Source organism: Rissa tridactyla, chromosome 7 (genome assembly GCF_028500815.1).
Source record: "Rissa tridactyla isolate bRisTri1 chromosome 7, bRisTri1.patW.cur.20221130, whole genome shotgun sequence".
NCBI lineage: Eukaryota > Metazoa > Chordata > Aves > Charadriiformes > Laridae > Rissa > Rissa tridactyla.
Window position 1 is genome coordinate 29365660 of NC_071472.1, and position 17478 is coordinate 29383137.

A 17478-nucleotide genomic window follows, 5' to 3' on the forward strand; every position below is an offset into this window, starting at 1 on the left:
AACGCCACAGGTACGAATCTAGATGGAGGGCACTGGTTTCTGAAATTTAGGTAGAGCCTGGGAGATTTGCTAGATTGCTGCCCATATCCAGTGTCTCTTTCAGGAGGTGAATGCTGCACCATTCTTAAAGGGAATTACGTTGCTAAATTTTCTCCTTCCTCTTGGATAAATGCTTTGTTGGAAAATAGATTCTGAATCCATATAACTGACAGGTTTGGTAGCCCTCATTAAAGAGCTTAAAATTCAGCAGAAGCAAGCACGCATGCCATTCTCTCTGGGGAACAAACGGACCTGCTGGAATTTGGCCCATTACACTTATTTAGTGGACCTGGAATAAAGGACTTGTATTTGATTTTTTTATTGCTATAATTTTCATATTTCTTAGAGAAAAGCAATAGCACAAATCAAGTTACATGGTACATTCTACATCTGCTAAAACTACTCCTAATAGGGTGCCATTTATTCTCAAGTACAGCAGCTTGCCATTTCTAGCCAGGAACAGCACTGCCGCTCCGGTAGCAGTTCACCATTTTCATGATATTTGGACTTCTAATAAAGTTTTGTTATCTGTTGCTGGGAGACAGTACAAATATATCCATTTCCTAAAGACACCACATCTCCACCAGGTTTCCCATGTTTTTTTGTAAGCTCTGGGTCATGGGCTAGTTTGAACAACTTGAGTGGTTTTTCCTCTGAGGTTGCTGTACCTGGAGCGTGCCCAGAGCTCTGAGATGTCTTTTTGTCCCTGGCTGTTGTGAGAGCGAAGCTCACCTGCACCCAAGGACAAGCACTCCTTGCCAAGATCCTTCTGGAGCACCAGCATGCGTAATGCCCCTTGGCAGCTGGTAGGGACAGTCCCTGCAGCCCCCAGAGCAGTGCAGAATGCTCTCTCCAGGGCTGTTTGGAAATGCTGAATTACTTAAAAACCCCATACATATGGTAGGCACTGGAACAGGTTGCCCAGAGCAGTTGTGGATGCTCCATCCCTGGAAGTGTTCAAGGCCAGGCTGGATGGGGATTTGAGCAGCCTGGTCTAGTGGGAGGTGTCCCTGCCCAGGGCAGGGGGTTGGAACTAGATGATCTTTAAGGTCCCTTCCAACCCAAACCATTCTGTGACTCTATATAGCAAACTCATGCAGTCAAGGAAGAGTAGGAGAGACAAGAATCTAGCAGTATTTAGTAAATTCTTGCAAAAATTATTTGATAGTATCTTTTTTTTTGCAACGTTTAACAGAGGGGCATGCTGTCATTCACCTGCCTTCTCTAATCCACTTCCTCTGTGTTAGCAAAGGGTAAAAAATACTTGGGTATTGCACTAGAACCCTGGTGGCTTTATATGAAGACAAATTCCTGAGGCTGGGATATTGTGACTGGTCTGAAAAAATGTTGTGCATTCTTCTTTCAAACTGAAGAAGTGTGGAAAGTTTGCAAAGGACGTGGGTGGAAGAAAGGTTTGCTGTTTTCCGAAAGTGGGTGAGAGGTTGGAATACAATTCAGATTAGATTGTTGAGATGGTCCTTGATGGTACAGATGAAGCCTGTTTGGATGGAGTTTTTAACTACTTTATTTCCATTGTCTTAATCATAGTTTTTGAAACCTCATATGGTCTACTTAGGGGTGAATAGGAGCTCAGCTGGAAGCCCACACTGTCAAAAGCTCAGCATTTAATTTTCCAGCAAGCAGTAAGCTCAGTTGATGGATGTGTTCTCAGTGTAACTGCTATGAAAGCATTGGTTTTCGAGAACTGATATATTAAGATACACATTAATGCGCAAGAGACTTGTAAGTGGCTGCAGTTTGGACGTTGTGAAAAATAGTCATCTATATTTAGAGCAATTTATTTCTTTCTCTGATTGACTTGTGAAGTGGGAATGCTTTGACAGCAATTTTCTACTGGGAGCACTAGGACCTTTTGTGAAGCAAATCAGCTCTGACCTGGCAGGAGAGGACAAGGAGGGTGGTTTGGGCTTCGGTGCTGTGCCTGTGACTGGCACAGGACCCCGGCGCTGGACTGACTCTGCTGCCTTTGAAGTCAGGCAGCAAACAGGAGCTGATTCAAAGTGAGTTTTTTTTGGAACCACCCCCCTTTGTCAGAGAGCGACAGTTCCCTAAACACCATCAGTGCATTGGAAATAAACACGAACTCCTCCGCTCTGCCTTTATTAATTGCTAATGTGCCTTGTGAAAACCAGCTAAAGGGTGTTACCAGTTTAGGGCTTTGCCAAGGCAGCAAGGTGGAGTTGCTTGTGGGAATGAAGCCTTGTTTAATCAGGTTTTATTATTACTTGGATACAATTTTAGCTAAAGCATGTTGGGTCAGGCAGTTCCTGTTTCAATACGCTTACTGTTTAGTTTTAAGTTGAAGACTTAAGAATTTACCTGTTCAATAACCATTTTTTACTCTTGAGCACTGATCATCTACAAATATGCATATAGTAAGTGTATGTTGTATTTTTTATTTATTTTTTTGTTTTTACTTAAGTAACCAGCTTTGTTGTCAAATCTCCCCTGCAGTCTACAAAATTTTTTTGATAGGTTTTAAAGATGAGAGAAATCACTCCTCAACGTGAACTCATAATAAAGGTAGCGAGCACAACAGTAACAGAACTTTTCCCTCTCTCGTATCATGGGTGGAGTTTAGTTTTACAGTGTTTTCTTGACTGGCCCATTAGATCTGGAAGACTGGAATATCCTTCCCGGTGAGGTGTAGCCTAGGAGATGGTGCTGTTTCGATGCAGAAGCACCAAAGGAGCGTTCCTGGGTGAGCTCCCTGGGGTAGGGAGGACCAGGTATAACACTGTGCAGCAGCCTGGAAACTTCACAGCAGTGATAACCCGCTATCAGGATGCACCACGCCTGCCTGGGAGCTCATACAAAACCTATAGAGAGTTTGTAGCAACGAAATATTGTTATTTATAGGCAATGGGAAAGTTTATGCTTTGAGTTTGCAGCTGCCGGTGAGCAAATAAACTGCAAAACTGTATATTCCTTTATCTTCTTCATTCAGTTGTTAAACGAGCAGGTTTCTTCCCCAGAATTCTTTTGATTTCTTGATTTAACGCCTCTAACCAAAGAGTTTGGACAGCTGCTTTTTAGTTTTGTTATACTTCTTATAAATCTTTAAACAAATCCAAGACATTTCTGGGAAAAAAAAAATCCTATTTTTTTTTTTTCTGAGAAAGGAACATCTTATAATTAGGGATAACAAGAAATTCAGGTTTGTAACAAATGAATTAGAGCCTACAAAGTGGCTTGAACTTTTTCAGCTGAGAGCTGCTTTGGAAGCTTAACGTGGGATTAATATTTGAAGTATGCCTGGACCTATCAAGAAGTTAATCGATGGAGTGTGAGCTATGCCCACTTAAAAGGCACAGACATGGAAATCAGTGCGTTCTCCACAAGAGGCTCTTAATGATTTCCTTTCAGAGGCTGTGCACACTATCTTAATTATACAGGGGCCTACGCAAAGGTACCGTTGGATTGGATCCAACGAAAGCTAAAGCAAACAATATGACAACGAAAAGGGCACTTGCGTCATTTCACTTTAGCGTTTATAAAACAAACAATAACTGGCAAATAAAGAGCTTCTAGCTGATGGTGTGCTCAGTAGTGCCAGCATAATTATTCCTTCACATGTAATCATTAAAACACAGAATGCCATAAGTGAAAATACTGGGACAGTCTTTCTTCCTTCATGATTTGTCTGCATAGAAGCAAGACCACCTTTCAGCAAGGACTTATGTTTCCTGTGGTGCTCTGCTGGCTTCAGGTGGTTAATCACCTCTACTTTTCACAGACGAGACTTTCTGTGCGATCTTCTCCTGTGTGCAAGAGTGCACACTCCCACCGAAAAAGATACATCAGAAAGGACGGGCGATAAAGCTGGCAGCGAGACTGAGGTGTTGGTGCTCTCTCTCATTAGAGATGCCATTGCTTTTTGTGAAGGGTAGATTTTGAGATGCCCAGTAATGGTTATTAAAATGGTCAGTTTTCCTGCATGATAAGCCTGGCATTCTGATCAAATCCACCTTGCGAAACTAAAGCTTTTGGATCCAAGAGATCCCAAGCTATTGTTCTGGAGAATTCAATTTTAACATGTGATGTTGGCTGTGGCAGTGCACTGTTAACACGCTTTCTCTAATGACCAAGGGGAAAAATGTCCAGATTTTTACACGCTATTCTCTAAAAGGGTACTGGTGTCACTTCAAATGTCAGGCCACTCTGACATTTCTCTGCATCTTTGATTGTGCTAGGTATATTTCATGGACTGGCCATTCGAATGATTCTCAATATGGCTACCAAAATGTTATCACAATGTTACTTAGTACCATGTTATTGCCAAACCATCTGGATGGTGTCAGAGGATGGTAGGTAAAGGAAGGGATTCTCCCTCATCCCTTACCAGCTTTTCTTACCATCCTGTGACCACTTTGGGGGCAGTTCCTGTCCTTTGGAAACTTCATCCCTTCATGGAGGTTGCAGTGCGGAGTGCTGTGGTGGACTCCAGAGCCTCCTCCTTCCACTTCTAGGGAAGAAGACCCTGCCTCACACCCCAGTGCAGTCTCCTGCACTTCCTTCAGGGGACAGCCAGACCTACACTTGTTGCACACACGGCACTTTGCTGTGCCCCAGTGTGTTTTGAGGAGAGAAGAGAACCACTTTCTGTAGGCAGACGGGAGGATGCACAGCCCTCGTCAAGCCTAGAGCTCTGAAAGGGGCAAGCACTTGGCAGGATGGGGACAGGGGAGCTCACAGGACTGATAGCTGTCAGCATGACAGCAGTGACGCTCAATACATGTTAGAGATTAATGTACACCACCTCTGGTCCCTACAGCCACCAGACTATGGGACAGAGGAAGGGAGGACCACAAACGGCATGTTTCTAAGTACAAAACAACCGCCTCCATTCATGCTGAAAGGCAGGGCTCCAGGGGTTGTAGTGAATGGTGCTACATCTGGCTGGCAACCGGTCACCGGCGGTGTTCCTCAGGGCTCAACTCTAGGGCCAGTTCTGTCAACGATCCGGGTGTAGAAGTTGAATGCACCATTAGCAAGTTTGCAGTTTGGTGATGATACCAAACTGGAAGGTGCTGTTGACTCTCTTGAGGGACAGGAGGCCTTGCAGAGGGATCTTGATTGATTGGAGCATTGGGCTATGATTAACCTCATTGCTCTCCACAGCTTCCTAAGGAGGGGAAGTGGAAAGGGAGGTACCGATCTCTTCTCCTTGGTGATAGGACACATGGGAATGGTTCAAAGCTGCACCAGTGGAGGTTTAGACTGGACACTAAGAAGCATTTCTTCACTGAGAGGGTGGTCAAACACTGGAAGAGGCTTCCTAGAGAGGTGGTTGATGCTCCAAGCCTGTCAGTGTTTAAGAGGCATTTGGACAATTCCCTTAACAACATGCTTTAACTTTTGATCAGCCCTGAATTGGTCAGGCAGTTGAACTAGAGGACAGTTGTAGGTCCCTTCCAATAGTCTAGTCTAGTCTAGCCTATGGAAGGATCAAAATAATTTTAAACATTTATAATACACTTTTTAAACATAATTCAGGTTTTCCAACGCTAGTAAAGCCTAAGTGATATACGAGCAGTGTTTGAGAGATGAATTCTTGCTGTTGTCTGGAAGCCATGATTCAAGGCACACTGACCCATCCCTTCCCATGGTGAGGCCAGAAGCCTGTTGAAAAGGGGGACGTGCACCAAACACACCACCACAGTCCAGTGCATCCCCCTCTAACAGCAATGTTAGGAGCCTTGGTAAAAGTATGTCACATTATTATACTTCAGGTGTTGTGTTCTGTACTACCTCCCCTAATTCAACTAACTCCTAACTTATTTAAACAAAAGAGTCCTTATCTTCAGCAGGGCAGTTTTTTCTCACCCTTCCATATCTACTGCTCTCAATTTTCTACCCGTGGTAACCAAACCGTTCTTGGTACTTGTGTACTTGGAGAGAGGCACAGGTACTAGGGTAGGTACAAGGGCGCTGGCTGACTGCAGGGAAGTGGGAAATAGGAATTGTGGAAAGAGCAAGCTCTGGGCATTCACCCAGCCTCGTAGGGAACGTGCAGACATTGACTCTTCCCGGTGTACAGCAAAGAAGGAAAGTTTTCCTCTGGTTGACAGCTAATTTTGAAGAGATGAGTTTATTTTTTTGGACACTGCAACTTGGACTTCCAGTTAATATTTTAATCTATTAAATGGATAGGAAAAATTGCTGGCAGAGTTCAGGGCTTGGAACCACGTGAGTTTGAATTAATTAATACTCCCAAAGGCAGTATTAATTTAACATCTAGAGGGGGCTGAGCAGATAAAGCCCTCTGAAAATTTAGCACCAGAAGGCTTGAACTTCCATGTAATGGAATAATTTATAATAAATTTCCCATTTATTTTTAGCATCATGTTTACCACTACCGTCCTTGCTACGCTCTTTAAGGAGCTAAGTTTAAAGTTAATGAGAATTCTGTGCACAAAGGGTTTGCCAGCCTGGACCGCAGACAGCAATAAGGGACCCGATTAGTACAAAATATGACGCTTTTGCAACTTGGCCTTCTGCCCAGTGGGAGCTACTTCTGTTGACCACATCAAATGAATTCACATAAGTGATCAAAGAATTGCAGGCCAGGAATGGCTGTTGGTTGCTACTGGATCAGACCAGCTTCTGACCAGTCAGCTAGAGAAATATCCTGTACTCCAAACACCAGAGTATCCATTTATAAACATTTAAAATTACATACGACAAGATGGAGTTGTTAGACTGGGAAATCCTCTTTAGCATGATACCATCTGACCATTAAATGTCTATGGAAAAGGGTTGAAACAGCATAGTGACTCATCAAGGAGTTATTGAACGGAGTAAATAAATTTTTCTTTAGAATTTATTGATCAGTGTGGAAGAGCTCATGAAGTAAAATATGCCCTTTTGTCTTTAAGCAGCTTCAATGCAGGAAGTCTGGCCTTTACACAATTCTTTGACTATCCCTAAGTTTAGAAGTAGTTACTTTATGCATACTGGAAAAAAAAAACAAACATGATTTTCTTCCTTTTATTCCAGCTTCATTTTAATGGGATTATAAACTGACTTTTTAAACATAGATAAAATTTTCTTCTGTTTCCTCATGCAATATTCTTTAATTGACAGCCTGCTGTTGGCCAAGTGTTAGCTCGAAGGAGCTGTAACACCTGGATCCCGTCCCTCTGTGCAGGCTCTTCCACCCACCCACCCTTCCACCTACCCCCCATGCTCCTGCTGCCAAGGATCAGGTTGATGCTGATGCCATTCTGAGCTGCATTGTTTGAACTGATGTCTCAGCACTGAGTGAATGAGATTTATAGCAAATACTGTGCACACGCCAAGACTGTCTAACCCACCTTAGCTGTGGTTTTGCTTGGGAACTCTTCTGATTTTCCCTTTAAAATTTTCTCCCGATATTTTTTGTCCTACTGCCGGTCACAGCTATAGGACAACTTGGTCAACGCCTTAAAGTCAATAGTATTATCACTCTGGAATGTCTTGTACTTACCAAGGAAAGGAAATGCATTAATTTTAGAGCTGAGTCAAGTCCACAAATGAATTCGCACATTGGGTAAACATCTGAGAGCACATTTTTGTAACTAGCTGGTCACACACACTGAGCTGTTTAGTTCCAGATGACAAGCAAGGGACGTGTCCTCTGTGCTTGCGCACACACACAGACTTTGTGTGGACTTTGTGATGAGGAATGATTCTCAAGCTCATATTCCCTGTTGCTTTTTTAAAAAAAATCTTAATTTCCTAGGAAAATTGAGATTATATTGACTATTTTTCTCTCCTCTTCTTGTCATGATTTCTGAACTCATTGGCCAATTTCAGCCCAATTCTAGAGAGGGAAGAGGACTCGATGATGTTAAGTTTTCAGTACATTTCATGAAACAGATAGTTGGACAGTTGACTGGCAAAGGCTGCACCACAAAATTGCTCCTTATCAGACAATGGGCAATAAACAGAAGAGAGACACATTACAAATGTTCCAATGATGGAAGACTTAGTGGAAATATAAGTATCCAACCACAAAACCTAAATCCATGGGAAACTTGACTGCCTTCATTCTGGAGCTGATTAAACATTTATTTCACTAATTCATTGCAAAAAATCCATCCAGTGAGTTTTCTAAATGGATTTGGAAGGAAATGTATGGTATGTTGGTCAGAGCTGGATGTGCTGGGTTCCCTTGTTTTGTCTTCCTGCAGATCACTGTTTGACAGTGGCCAATGTAACAACTACTCCATAATCGATGCATGTTAAAAAGCTTAATTATTCTAAATAGAATAAATATGCACAGTTTTATCAGCGAGCACAGTGACAGCAGAAACAGGACTCAAAATATTAGTAGAGTGCTTTTGAATGTGAAGAATAAGAGAAAGAACGATCTCTTAAGTGCAGGTAAATATCTCTCTCCTCTATTTTTCATGGGTATTTCCTTTATCAGCCACTTGGAACACACAACATTTAAACCTCATGAGGAGGAATGGTATTTATAAAGGAAATTACTGTCTTAAAGTTCTTCAACTGCAAAAGCAGAGCACAGAATCCTGTAGCATAGGGTAGAATAGGATACAGATGCATAAACAGACACAGTCCCAATGCCATAGTCTTGTAAGGTTGGTGTTCAGAAAGGGGATGAACACAGTCACTAAAATTAAAGACAGCACTGAATGAGAAAATTCACAGAATCAGCTTTAAAATTAAAATGCACCACAACCTTAATTTCCTGCATCTGTGGATTTATGTCCTTAGCCTGCTCTCTTGGCAAAGATACTAATGTCTTCAAAAATTACAACTACCCACTGACATAATTCACTGACATGAAGTGCATTTACATCTTGGAAGATTTAAAGCCACTTTTACTCTCTCCTCTTCTCCGTGGTGTTTGTTTTCGTACATTTATGTATACTTGGCCTCAGTTCCTTCCATCTGATTTGGTGGTGCAGCTGTAATCCACTTCAGTACAGATATCCGGCTCTTCCTTTAGAAACTTCCCCTTGCTATGCTATAGCTTTTGTAAACGCCCTGACGGAAGTGGGTTTTTTCCTCCTTCCTCCTGTTGCAAGAGGTCCCAGAATACGAATCACCCTGTAGAACAGACAACATTTGGTTTGAAAAGAGCCTAAAGACATGTAGTTTTGCATGAGTTTAACGCATTTGTTTCTTACCTTATAGAAACGTCATGCATATCTCTCACGTATAAACAAAATGACTGGCAAGGACATAGGGGCTGTCCTAACATTTTAATTTATTAGACTAAAACTGCCAGGTTATTTTCCATCCTTTCTATTCCATATATTTGAGAGAGAACATCTGCCTGGTAACAGTGATGGTTCGGAATCAAGTATATGATTTTCTTCTTTACCGAGAAAGATACTTGAATGACAATCCAGATGTGGTTACCTTTGACTTGCAACATTTCACTTCAAATATGTAATTTTAAAAATGAGAATTTAGAAAAAATATGAAATGCATAAAATTATTGGTTTGTGGCATCATTTTTATTATGTATTATCTTATGGCATATGTATTTCATAGCATACAAGGAGATACTTTGCCTTAGCAATATAGTATTACAGTTACTCAGTTTGGTTCCTGTAAGCTGTGATGATATGAAACAAGTGAGGTTTCCATTTTTAAGTATGTTAAGACAATCCTCAAAGGCCTAAAATGGCAGATACTCTTGGCATGCTTGGTGTCAGTGTTGTGAGAGAGACAAGGTTCTCAAAAGGCCTAAAACAATAGATTGTGGCATATGAGACAAACAAAAAAAAAAAATAAAAAATAAAATAAGGCATTTTCACCGGTAGAGAGAAAAGGCCTACAGATGCTCTGTGGGGGAAAGAGGTGCTGGTTTGTCTCCTGTCATCACCAGAACAGAAGGACCAGGGAGGTGAGATACACTGGGAGAAGCTGGGAAGTTGCCAATCAACCTGAAGAAGAGCCTGCAGCACCTTCCCAACCACCATCGCCTCGGAGGAGCACTGCAAAGACTCACCTCTAGCCTTTTCCTTTTGTTTGCAGATGCAGGATGTGTTACGGAGAAGTCAGGACACCAAACCGCTCGTCCCTGCAGTGTGCAATCCGAACTGAAATATCAGAAAAGGCAGTGGCAGGCCCTTTGCCTTTGACATGGAATAGATAATACCCGTGTCTGGCCAGGTTGTCTTTTTCATTTATAGCATAACAGAGGCCTCAGTAGACTTTTTTTTTTTTAATAGTCTTGGCTTAGAAAAAAATTGCTTAATTTAACAAAGTGCATTTACTAAAACGGAGCTGTGGAAACTTTAAAGATGTACATGACACCGGGTTGTGTGTTTCCTCACGCATTCTCCTGCTCTTAAACACAGACCCTGCCAAAGCAAATAACTGCACTGTATTTATCATAGCTTTGTAGCCATGTAAGACTATTTTTTGTTAAATGCTTGCTAAGGTGAGCTATTTGTTAGCTCCTCCTCTCTTCTGTCTGGAAAAAGCCAACAACATGGAAATCCAATTGTGGTCACGAACTGCCGCTGACTCGGAGCTGCCTGTCCCAGGATCAGACCTACATTAGGCAGCAGCGTGCAGTTTCTCCCCTTGTTAAGAACCGGTTCTCACCGACAAGTGAAAGTCCAACAGAAGGCTTTTGTCGTATTGCACCACTTCTCTAAGGGCTACAGCCTTCAAAATCACTTCCATTTCTTCTGGCAAAAGAAGGCGCTAGGCACATAGAGAGTTTTGTTTGGTTTTGGGGTTTTAAAAATTTATTTTCGGGCGTAAACCTATTCCTAATTACCTTATCTATGAGCTTCTGTATGTGTTATCTGCTCGTGCGGTCATAGTATCCTCTCCATGGCGAGATCTGTACAGTGGGGTTTTGGGTTGACAGCATGTTGTCCTGCTGCAGATGGTTGTCCTGGTGGGGTGGGCTTAGGCTTCTGCTGAGCTGCAAAACAGAGGAAACAGCTTCCAAATCTGGCCAGCCAAGACCTCACCAGCACCTCTCGATCCTGTTTGTCCCCATCTTCCTCCGGCACTGGATGTCTAGTTCCTGAGGAGGCAGCAGAGGAAGACATGCAGGCTCTGACTATGCTACCAAGGGCCCAGCCTGTAAATACTTCTTTGGTTTCCAGAAGTTTATCCCTATCCCTCCATACTATATGGAGGGATATACATACATTGTGTCATCCTTCCTGAACAGTGAAGGATCTCTTGATGTACAGATCTAACAGAGAAATAATCTGCTCAGAAGCACAGGGAAGCCCCAGTATAGCAGGAAAGTGCTGCTCACACTGCACTCGGACATGGGAACGAGTCCCCAAGGGAATTGGTGGCAACACCTCATCTACGTCTTTTTGAATTATGTAGGAATTTTTTTTTCCCCTAGATAATCCTGTATCTGAAAGAATCCTCTGCAGGCAAAAAATTGAATTAAGTCCTCTTCAAAGGTTTTTGCTGTTTTAAGGACAAAAAGACAGTGACTTAGTGGCATTCTTTGGGCTAAATTGTACCTCTGTGTGTATGTGTATATTTATATACACATTTATATATCCAGGGCCAACACCCAGATGACAAATGTGAGAGTTATTTTATTATTATTCTTAAAATGTGTGTGTGTTTTTTACTGCAATGCCTGGTAGTACTGTTAATGGTACTGTGGTTACAAATCTTCTTTTAGGAATTTATAGTGTAGTGTAAATCACAATTTCTCCCTTATCTAATTACTGCCTATGCATTTTTTTTATTTGAAGAGTTTCAAAAATAATTTGGGAAAAAAGAAGTTGCTCTTATTTAAATGACAAGATGACAGGATTTATTTCTTTCAAGTGTGACTAACAAATTATATTCTGAAGCAAGAGAAGCTTTTATTACAGAACAAACCCACTTTTTGGTTACAAGTATTAGAAGAACTACCAAGTCAGATATTCTCCTCAGAAAAAAACGTTCTACTTAATATTCTACTGAGTGGAATTAATTCTACTGAGTGTGCAATCTGTATTCATATAGAATCAAAGTGAACTTTCTGGGATGGTATAAAGCTTCAAGTCCAGTGCTGTACATGGCAGGACTTCATTGCAAAATGCTACTGGCTGCTGTTTACATTTCAAACATTCCCTGAGTAAGTGTTGTCACAACAGACAAGCAATTATAGACAATAATGTCAGTAATTTGTGGATTAAGAACTCCTTAAGGATGTATTGGCACTGGCAGACAGTAGCTGCTTTTAGCTTGCAACTGTTCACCCTCAGCTGTGCCAGGGAAGCTGTTACTTCCCAGAAGCTATTGTGTTTCCTCGGAGGCAGCAAAACAATGGCAGGGGTTAAACTTCTCCCGGTCGGTCCTCCCTCCCGTCCCAGGCCTCTCCAGCAGCTCTCAGCCAGATGGCTTAACCTCACAGAGTCAGTTTTAATAGATACATCTAACTATATATACTCACAGAATAGAAACATTGGCCATTATGTCAAAGCAATGCTGTGCTAGGGTCTTGCCGACAAACCCAGAAACATCCGATTTTGAGATTCCAGTACCGTAAATACACCTGTGAGGAACTTCAGCCGAAGGCTGAGCCCCAGCACACCATGGTGGAAGGTGCCGGGGGTGCCGGACACCTGCTGACCTGCTGACTCACCCCTCAGACACCGGCAACTCAGGACATGCTCTGTATTAGCTTATGCAAAAACACATAGCGTACAAAACATGCCATGCTGAGAAAACATTGATTGTTTTGAGGACCAACAAGAAAGATTCAAGTGTAGTTTGCTTTTTTTTTTTCCAAAAATACCAACATTTAAAAATACAATCCAAAACATGTATGGCAGTGAACGCTTTCAGGGACAAATTAAATACAAATGCACTTTCTTTGTGCTACTGCTCTTCTGTTTTAATCTCAATACAATGCATGCAGAAAATTAGAATGGGTTTAGGAAAATGCCTCATGCGATGAGGAGAAATTAATCTTAGGAAGGCTATATATATAAAGTAGTGGACGGGCTGGAGAGGTTAGGAAAAAGAAGAAATGTGTTGCTCTCGTTAAGTCAAACTTTTTTGTAGGGAAAAAATGTCACAGAAATTCCTTTACACGTTTTAACTACAAAGCTGGAAAATGAAAGGGTATTTACTGAACACCATTAACCTGGTACTTCCATAGGCAGATTTGCCTTTAAATAAAAATTATTGCATGCTCCTGCCTGTCAACGCCAGCTAAGCTGTCAGAGGACTCTGATCCTTTTTGCTGTTCATTCTTAGTAATTCAGCATCTTTTCCTGAAGATGCTGTAGAAGACCTTTTTAAAAAGCTCGTTTCTCGCAAGCTCACGGCTGGCATTGTGAGTGGGGTTCAGTCGCCAGGTGAGTGCCGTTCAGTCGAGGCGGCAGCCTGACCCTGTGCAGGGAAGCGGTCGAGTCCTGCTCCCCCGGGCAGGTACGGGCTGGCCCATCACAGCCACAGGGGCTGGTCCAGCCATGGCCACTGCCAGGTGAGGTAGAATCATAGAATGGTGTGGGCTGGAAGGGACCTTAAAGATCATCTAGTTCCAACCCCCCTGCCATGGGCAGGGACACCTCCCACTAGACCAGGCTGCTCAAAGCCCCATCCAGCCTGGCCTTGAACATTTCCAGGGATGGGGCATCCACAGCTTCCCTGGGCAACCTGCTCCAGTGTCTCACCACCCTCACAGTAAAGAATTTTGTCCTGATATCTAATCTAAATCTACCCTCTTTCAGCTGTATGTGCCCAGCCAAGCTACTTGTCTTCTTGTGCCTTCCCTCTTCCCAACACTCCGGTTGCCCGAGGAAAAAACATCACTAATACTCTTCTGCCCGCTGGCATGCGTTTTGGTTTGGAAACATCCCTTACGTGCCCACGGCTGGCTGGCGGGGACCAGGCCAAGGAGCCCAAGGAGCCCAGCCGGGCCCAGCCTCGCCCCCAGCGCGGGTGGCGCAGGGGGGACCCCAGCCCTGCCGCCCCCTCCCCGAAACCTCGACCCGCCGCGTCGCTGCCCCGAGGCGGCTCCGCCCGGGCGGTGCGGGCGGCGGGAGGCGAGCGCTGCCGCCGGCCCCGCTGCCATCACGTGGCCGACGAGTTTTCTCCCCGCAGCGGTATGAGGAAGTCACAGCCGCCGCCGCCGCCGCCGTCCGCAACCCGGGCGGGCGCAGCCTCCGCCGCCGCCGCCTCCCCGCGGCGCGATATGTGAGTGAGGACCGGTGGGCAGGGCACCGGCCGGGCGGACCCCAGCCCCCTGCGCGCCGGGCGGCGGCCGGGCCGGGGCTGGCACCTGCGGGGCCGGGAGCGGCCGTGCGAAGCGGCAGAGGGGGGGGGGGACCGGGGGGGGCGGCGGCGGTGAGTGGGTCTGGGGGCGGGCCGGGGTGCGAGCGCGGGGCGGGGCGGAGGGCGCTCCCGCGGGGCTGCGCGGACGGCGGCCCCGCGCCCCCCGGCGGCGCGTCCCTCGTCGCGGTCCCCCGGACGGATGGACGGATAGACGGCACGGCTCCCCTTCCCTTCCTTCCCCCGGCAGGCTGGCTCTCTCCGGCGCTCGCCTCCCGGCGTGAAGCCCCCCCGCCGGAACCGCCGTCCCGATGGAGGAGCCCCCGGCGGCGGAGGACTGGCAAGGGGCGACTCAGAAGAGGAAGGCCTGGGCCAAGAGCCGGGACTCCTGGCAGGCGTCGGAAGCGGAGGATTTCTCGGCAGCGGCGGCGGCGCTGGCCCGCGGCGAGGAGGAGGAGGAGGAAGAAGAGGAGGAAGAGGAGGAGGATCTCGCCGGCGGAGAGCTGCCGCTGGCTGCAGAAGCAGGTCAGTGCCGGGGGGGCGGCGGGGCCGGGGCCGCAGCCCGCGGGCCCCTGGGACCCCCGGGAGCGCCGCGGGCCGGCAGCGGGGGGAGGCTCGGGGGGCCGCCCCTGTCGGACGGGCTGTTACTGACTGTCGGCTTTTCTCTCCTGCTCTGCCCTTAAGGCCACAGCGTTCCCAACGAGAAGATCGCGATATGGCTGAAGGACTGCAGGTGGGTGCTCTCTCCGAGCCAGCCCCTGTCCCCGCCGCCCCGCTCCGGCTCCGGCCGCCGCCGGCGGGTGACTGCGGATGCGGGGCCGGAGCCCGCGGCCCCACGGTCCCCCACGGGGCCGGAGCCCGCCGCCCCACGGTGCCCCACTCAGGGTGGCGGGCCGGGCAGCTCCCGCCTAGCGAAGGGCAGGAAATCTCGGCGGTGTCCTCTCCCGTGGGTTGTCGTGGGCATCTCTGCGCTCTGGAGAGGTGTTTGTCACGGGCGCTGCCACGAGCCTTCCTGGGGTACCGTTCAGTGTTGTATGGGCTATACCTTCAGCTGGGGTTACAAGGGGAGCAGTAGTGTACGTACATATGGCTAGAGAAGAGCTAGTGGCACCTTTCCCTCCTTGGTGCCTCATTAATGAGGGTGAAGACTTTCAACCACTGAGGGAGGAACTCAGTTGAGGGAAGGCAGCGTTTTCTGGAAGCTGCTCCCTTTCTCACCAAGGGGCTCCAATTTACAGCCACCCCGTTGCCTTGCCTGGCTTTTGCTACAGATTTAAAGACACAGAGCTTACATGGCCACTGTGCTTAGGGGTCTTCAGGAGTGATGGCACAACTTAGACTAATTTGATTTATCCAGGCTATAAATATCCTGCCGTACTTAACTTGAGACATGGTATATATATCTGTGTTTCTGTTACTGTTACAAAATACTGCATTGGTGTTTGGAACAGGCTGATGGTATTACTTTTTTCATCATCCTCAGTCACATAAAATCGTAGAATCATAGAATGGTTTGGGTTAGAAGGGACCTTAAAGATCATAAAAGCATAAACGCTACATCCAGTAGCAGCTGCTTTTGTCCCGTCTTTTTCTCCATTCAATCCTAGCAGCCCTTGGAGACAGAGTTGATAGGGGGAAGCTAACAATTAGCTTTCCAGTAGTTAACAATGACATTTCAAGACCTCCCCTACTTGATATTTCTGGTTTCCCTCTCCTTTTGAGAGCAGCTACGTTAAGACAAAAATTTACCTCTGAGATCAGCTGTGCCTTTGTGGTCTTTTGATCCAGTAAGTGGCTGAGCTGAGCTTACTCCCGTAACTGAAGTGCGGATTGCTGTATAGCTACGTGATCCTTGGTAGTTTTCTTCGGATATCCAAAGGCTGTGCCTTGGAGGGGGTGTCGGCAGCTAGAGGCTCAAAATCATACTCTGTCCCTAAAATACAATATGTTCAGACCTGACAGGCCGTTCTTCCAGAATGCCAAAACGGGAGAAGATTTTTCTGACTTTACCTGAAATCTGGTGTCCTGTTGGTGTAGCAAAGTATATCCTTAAAAATACGCGTTATAAATTTTGTGCTTTATTAGAAGTATTTTTTTGAGCGGCGAGGGGAAAAAAAATGGAGGCATGGAGGGGGAAGAGGCCCCTGAGAGAGAAATTCTTCGTAATGCTGCAGTGCCACTTCTCTCCAAATCTGCAGGATTTCTGTCTAGAACCTTCCCTGTCCCTGTCACCCTTGCCATTTCCATACAGAATTTAGGAAATATAACAAAACTGCAAACTGACAATGTGACCATCTAATAGATGGCCACAAATCTTGAATAATAACACAAAACTTGCGGTTTTATTTAGTAACTATCTGTTGTTAAAACTGGCACCAAACGCTTCTGTGGAGTGTGTTTGCATCTCTGGCAGTTGATTCCCAAAAATACAGGAACCTTATTTTACACTCTATTTCTGTATTTTACACGTAAGGAAATAAAGCACGAGTTCACCCTTTTGCTAATACATAGATGCAAATTTAGTTAATGCATGTTTGTGAAACCTGTTGTGGCTTTCCCACTGAAGTCTTTTAGAGTATAGCTATTTACTCTTGCAAACCTTTTCAGAAGAATCTTGTGTTCTCCTCAGAAAGATAGAATTTGTATTATTATTTTTTTTAAAGATCTCTTAAACGAAGCTGTTCAGCCTGGAGTTAGCCTCTGACTCTGTAATGTGCAGAGTGCGTGCATATACGCTGTATATCCGAGAGGTGCGATCCCAGCTGCCGTAGTGCCATAGCTGAAGCAGCGCACAGTCCCTTGTGTTTTGAAACTGCGGAATGGTTTCATTTTTATGTATCTAATACATGTGCGAGCAGTAGCTAGTATGTGCAGTAAAGTGATTATTTGTCTTGCACTGTTATAAAGCATGTGTATAGAAACCCTCAACTAATTGTCTCTCGATAACAATGTATACAGGAGAAGAGAACAGCGTAACAGGTGACAGAATAGCCCTACAGATACTATAGTGTGTTGTTTAAAAAAGAATACTTTAAAACAACAGTTGTTCTGAAATTTACAGCTGTTGTCCTCCCTGATAATTCTTATTTGTTTAATAACGCTGTTTTTGCTGTGGAGCTTTGATTGCTACAAAGTGTGGGCAGCATATGCAGACTGAGCTGCTGTTTCTGGTCCATCTCACAAGCTTATTCTTACAAGTTAGCT

General features: G+C 45.1%; 1 protein-coding gene across 9 annotated transcripts in view; it reads left to right on the forward strand.

Annotated features, from left to right (window-relative positions):
• The first annotated feature begins 14069 nt into the window (after positions 1-14069).
• The window catches only part of ITPRID2 (ITPR interacting domain containing 2), a 44998-nt gene continuing 41589 nt past the window's right edge, over positions 14070-17478 (forward strand). For 7 of the 9 annotated variants that reach the window (XR_008467705.1, XR_008467706.1, XR_008467707.1 and 4 more), the window contains exons 1-2: positions 14431-14799; positions 14959-15007. Coding sequence is in view for 6 of the 9 variants with exons in the window: in XM_054208943.1 (XP_054064918.1) it covers positions 14586-14799; positions 14959-15007 (263 nt within the window). In the remaining 3 variants the exon portion in view is untranslated. Of the gene's footprint in view, positions 14204-14430; positions 14800-14958; positions 15008-17478 lie in introns of those variants that run through there. The other 2 variants (XM_054208941.1, XM_054208940.1) reach the window with 2 other exon arrangements.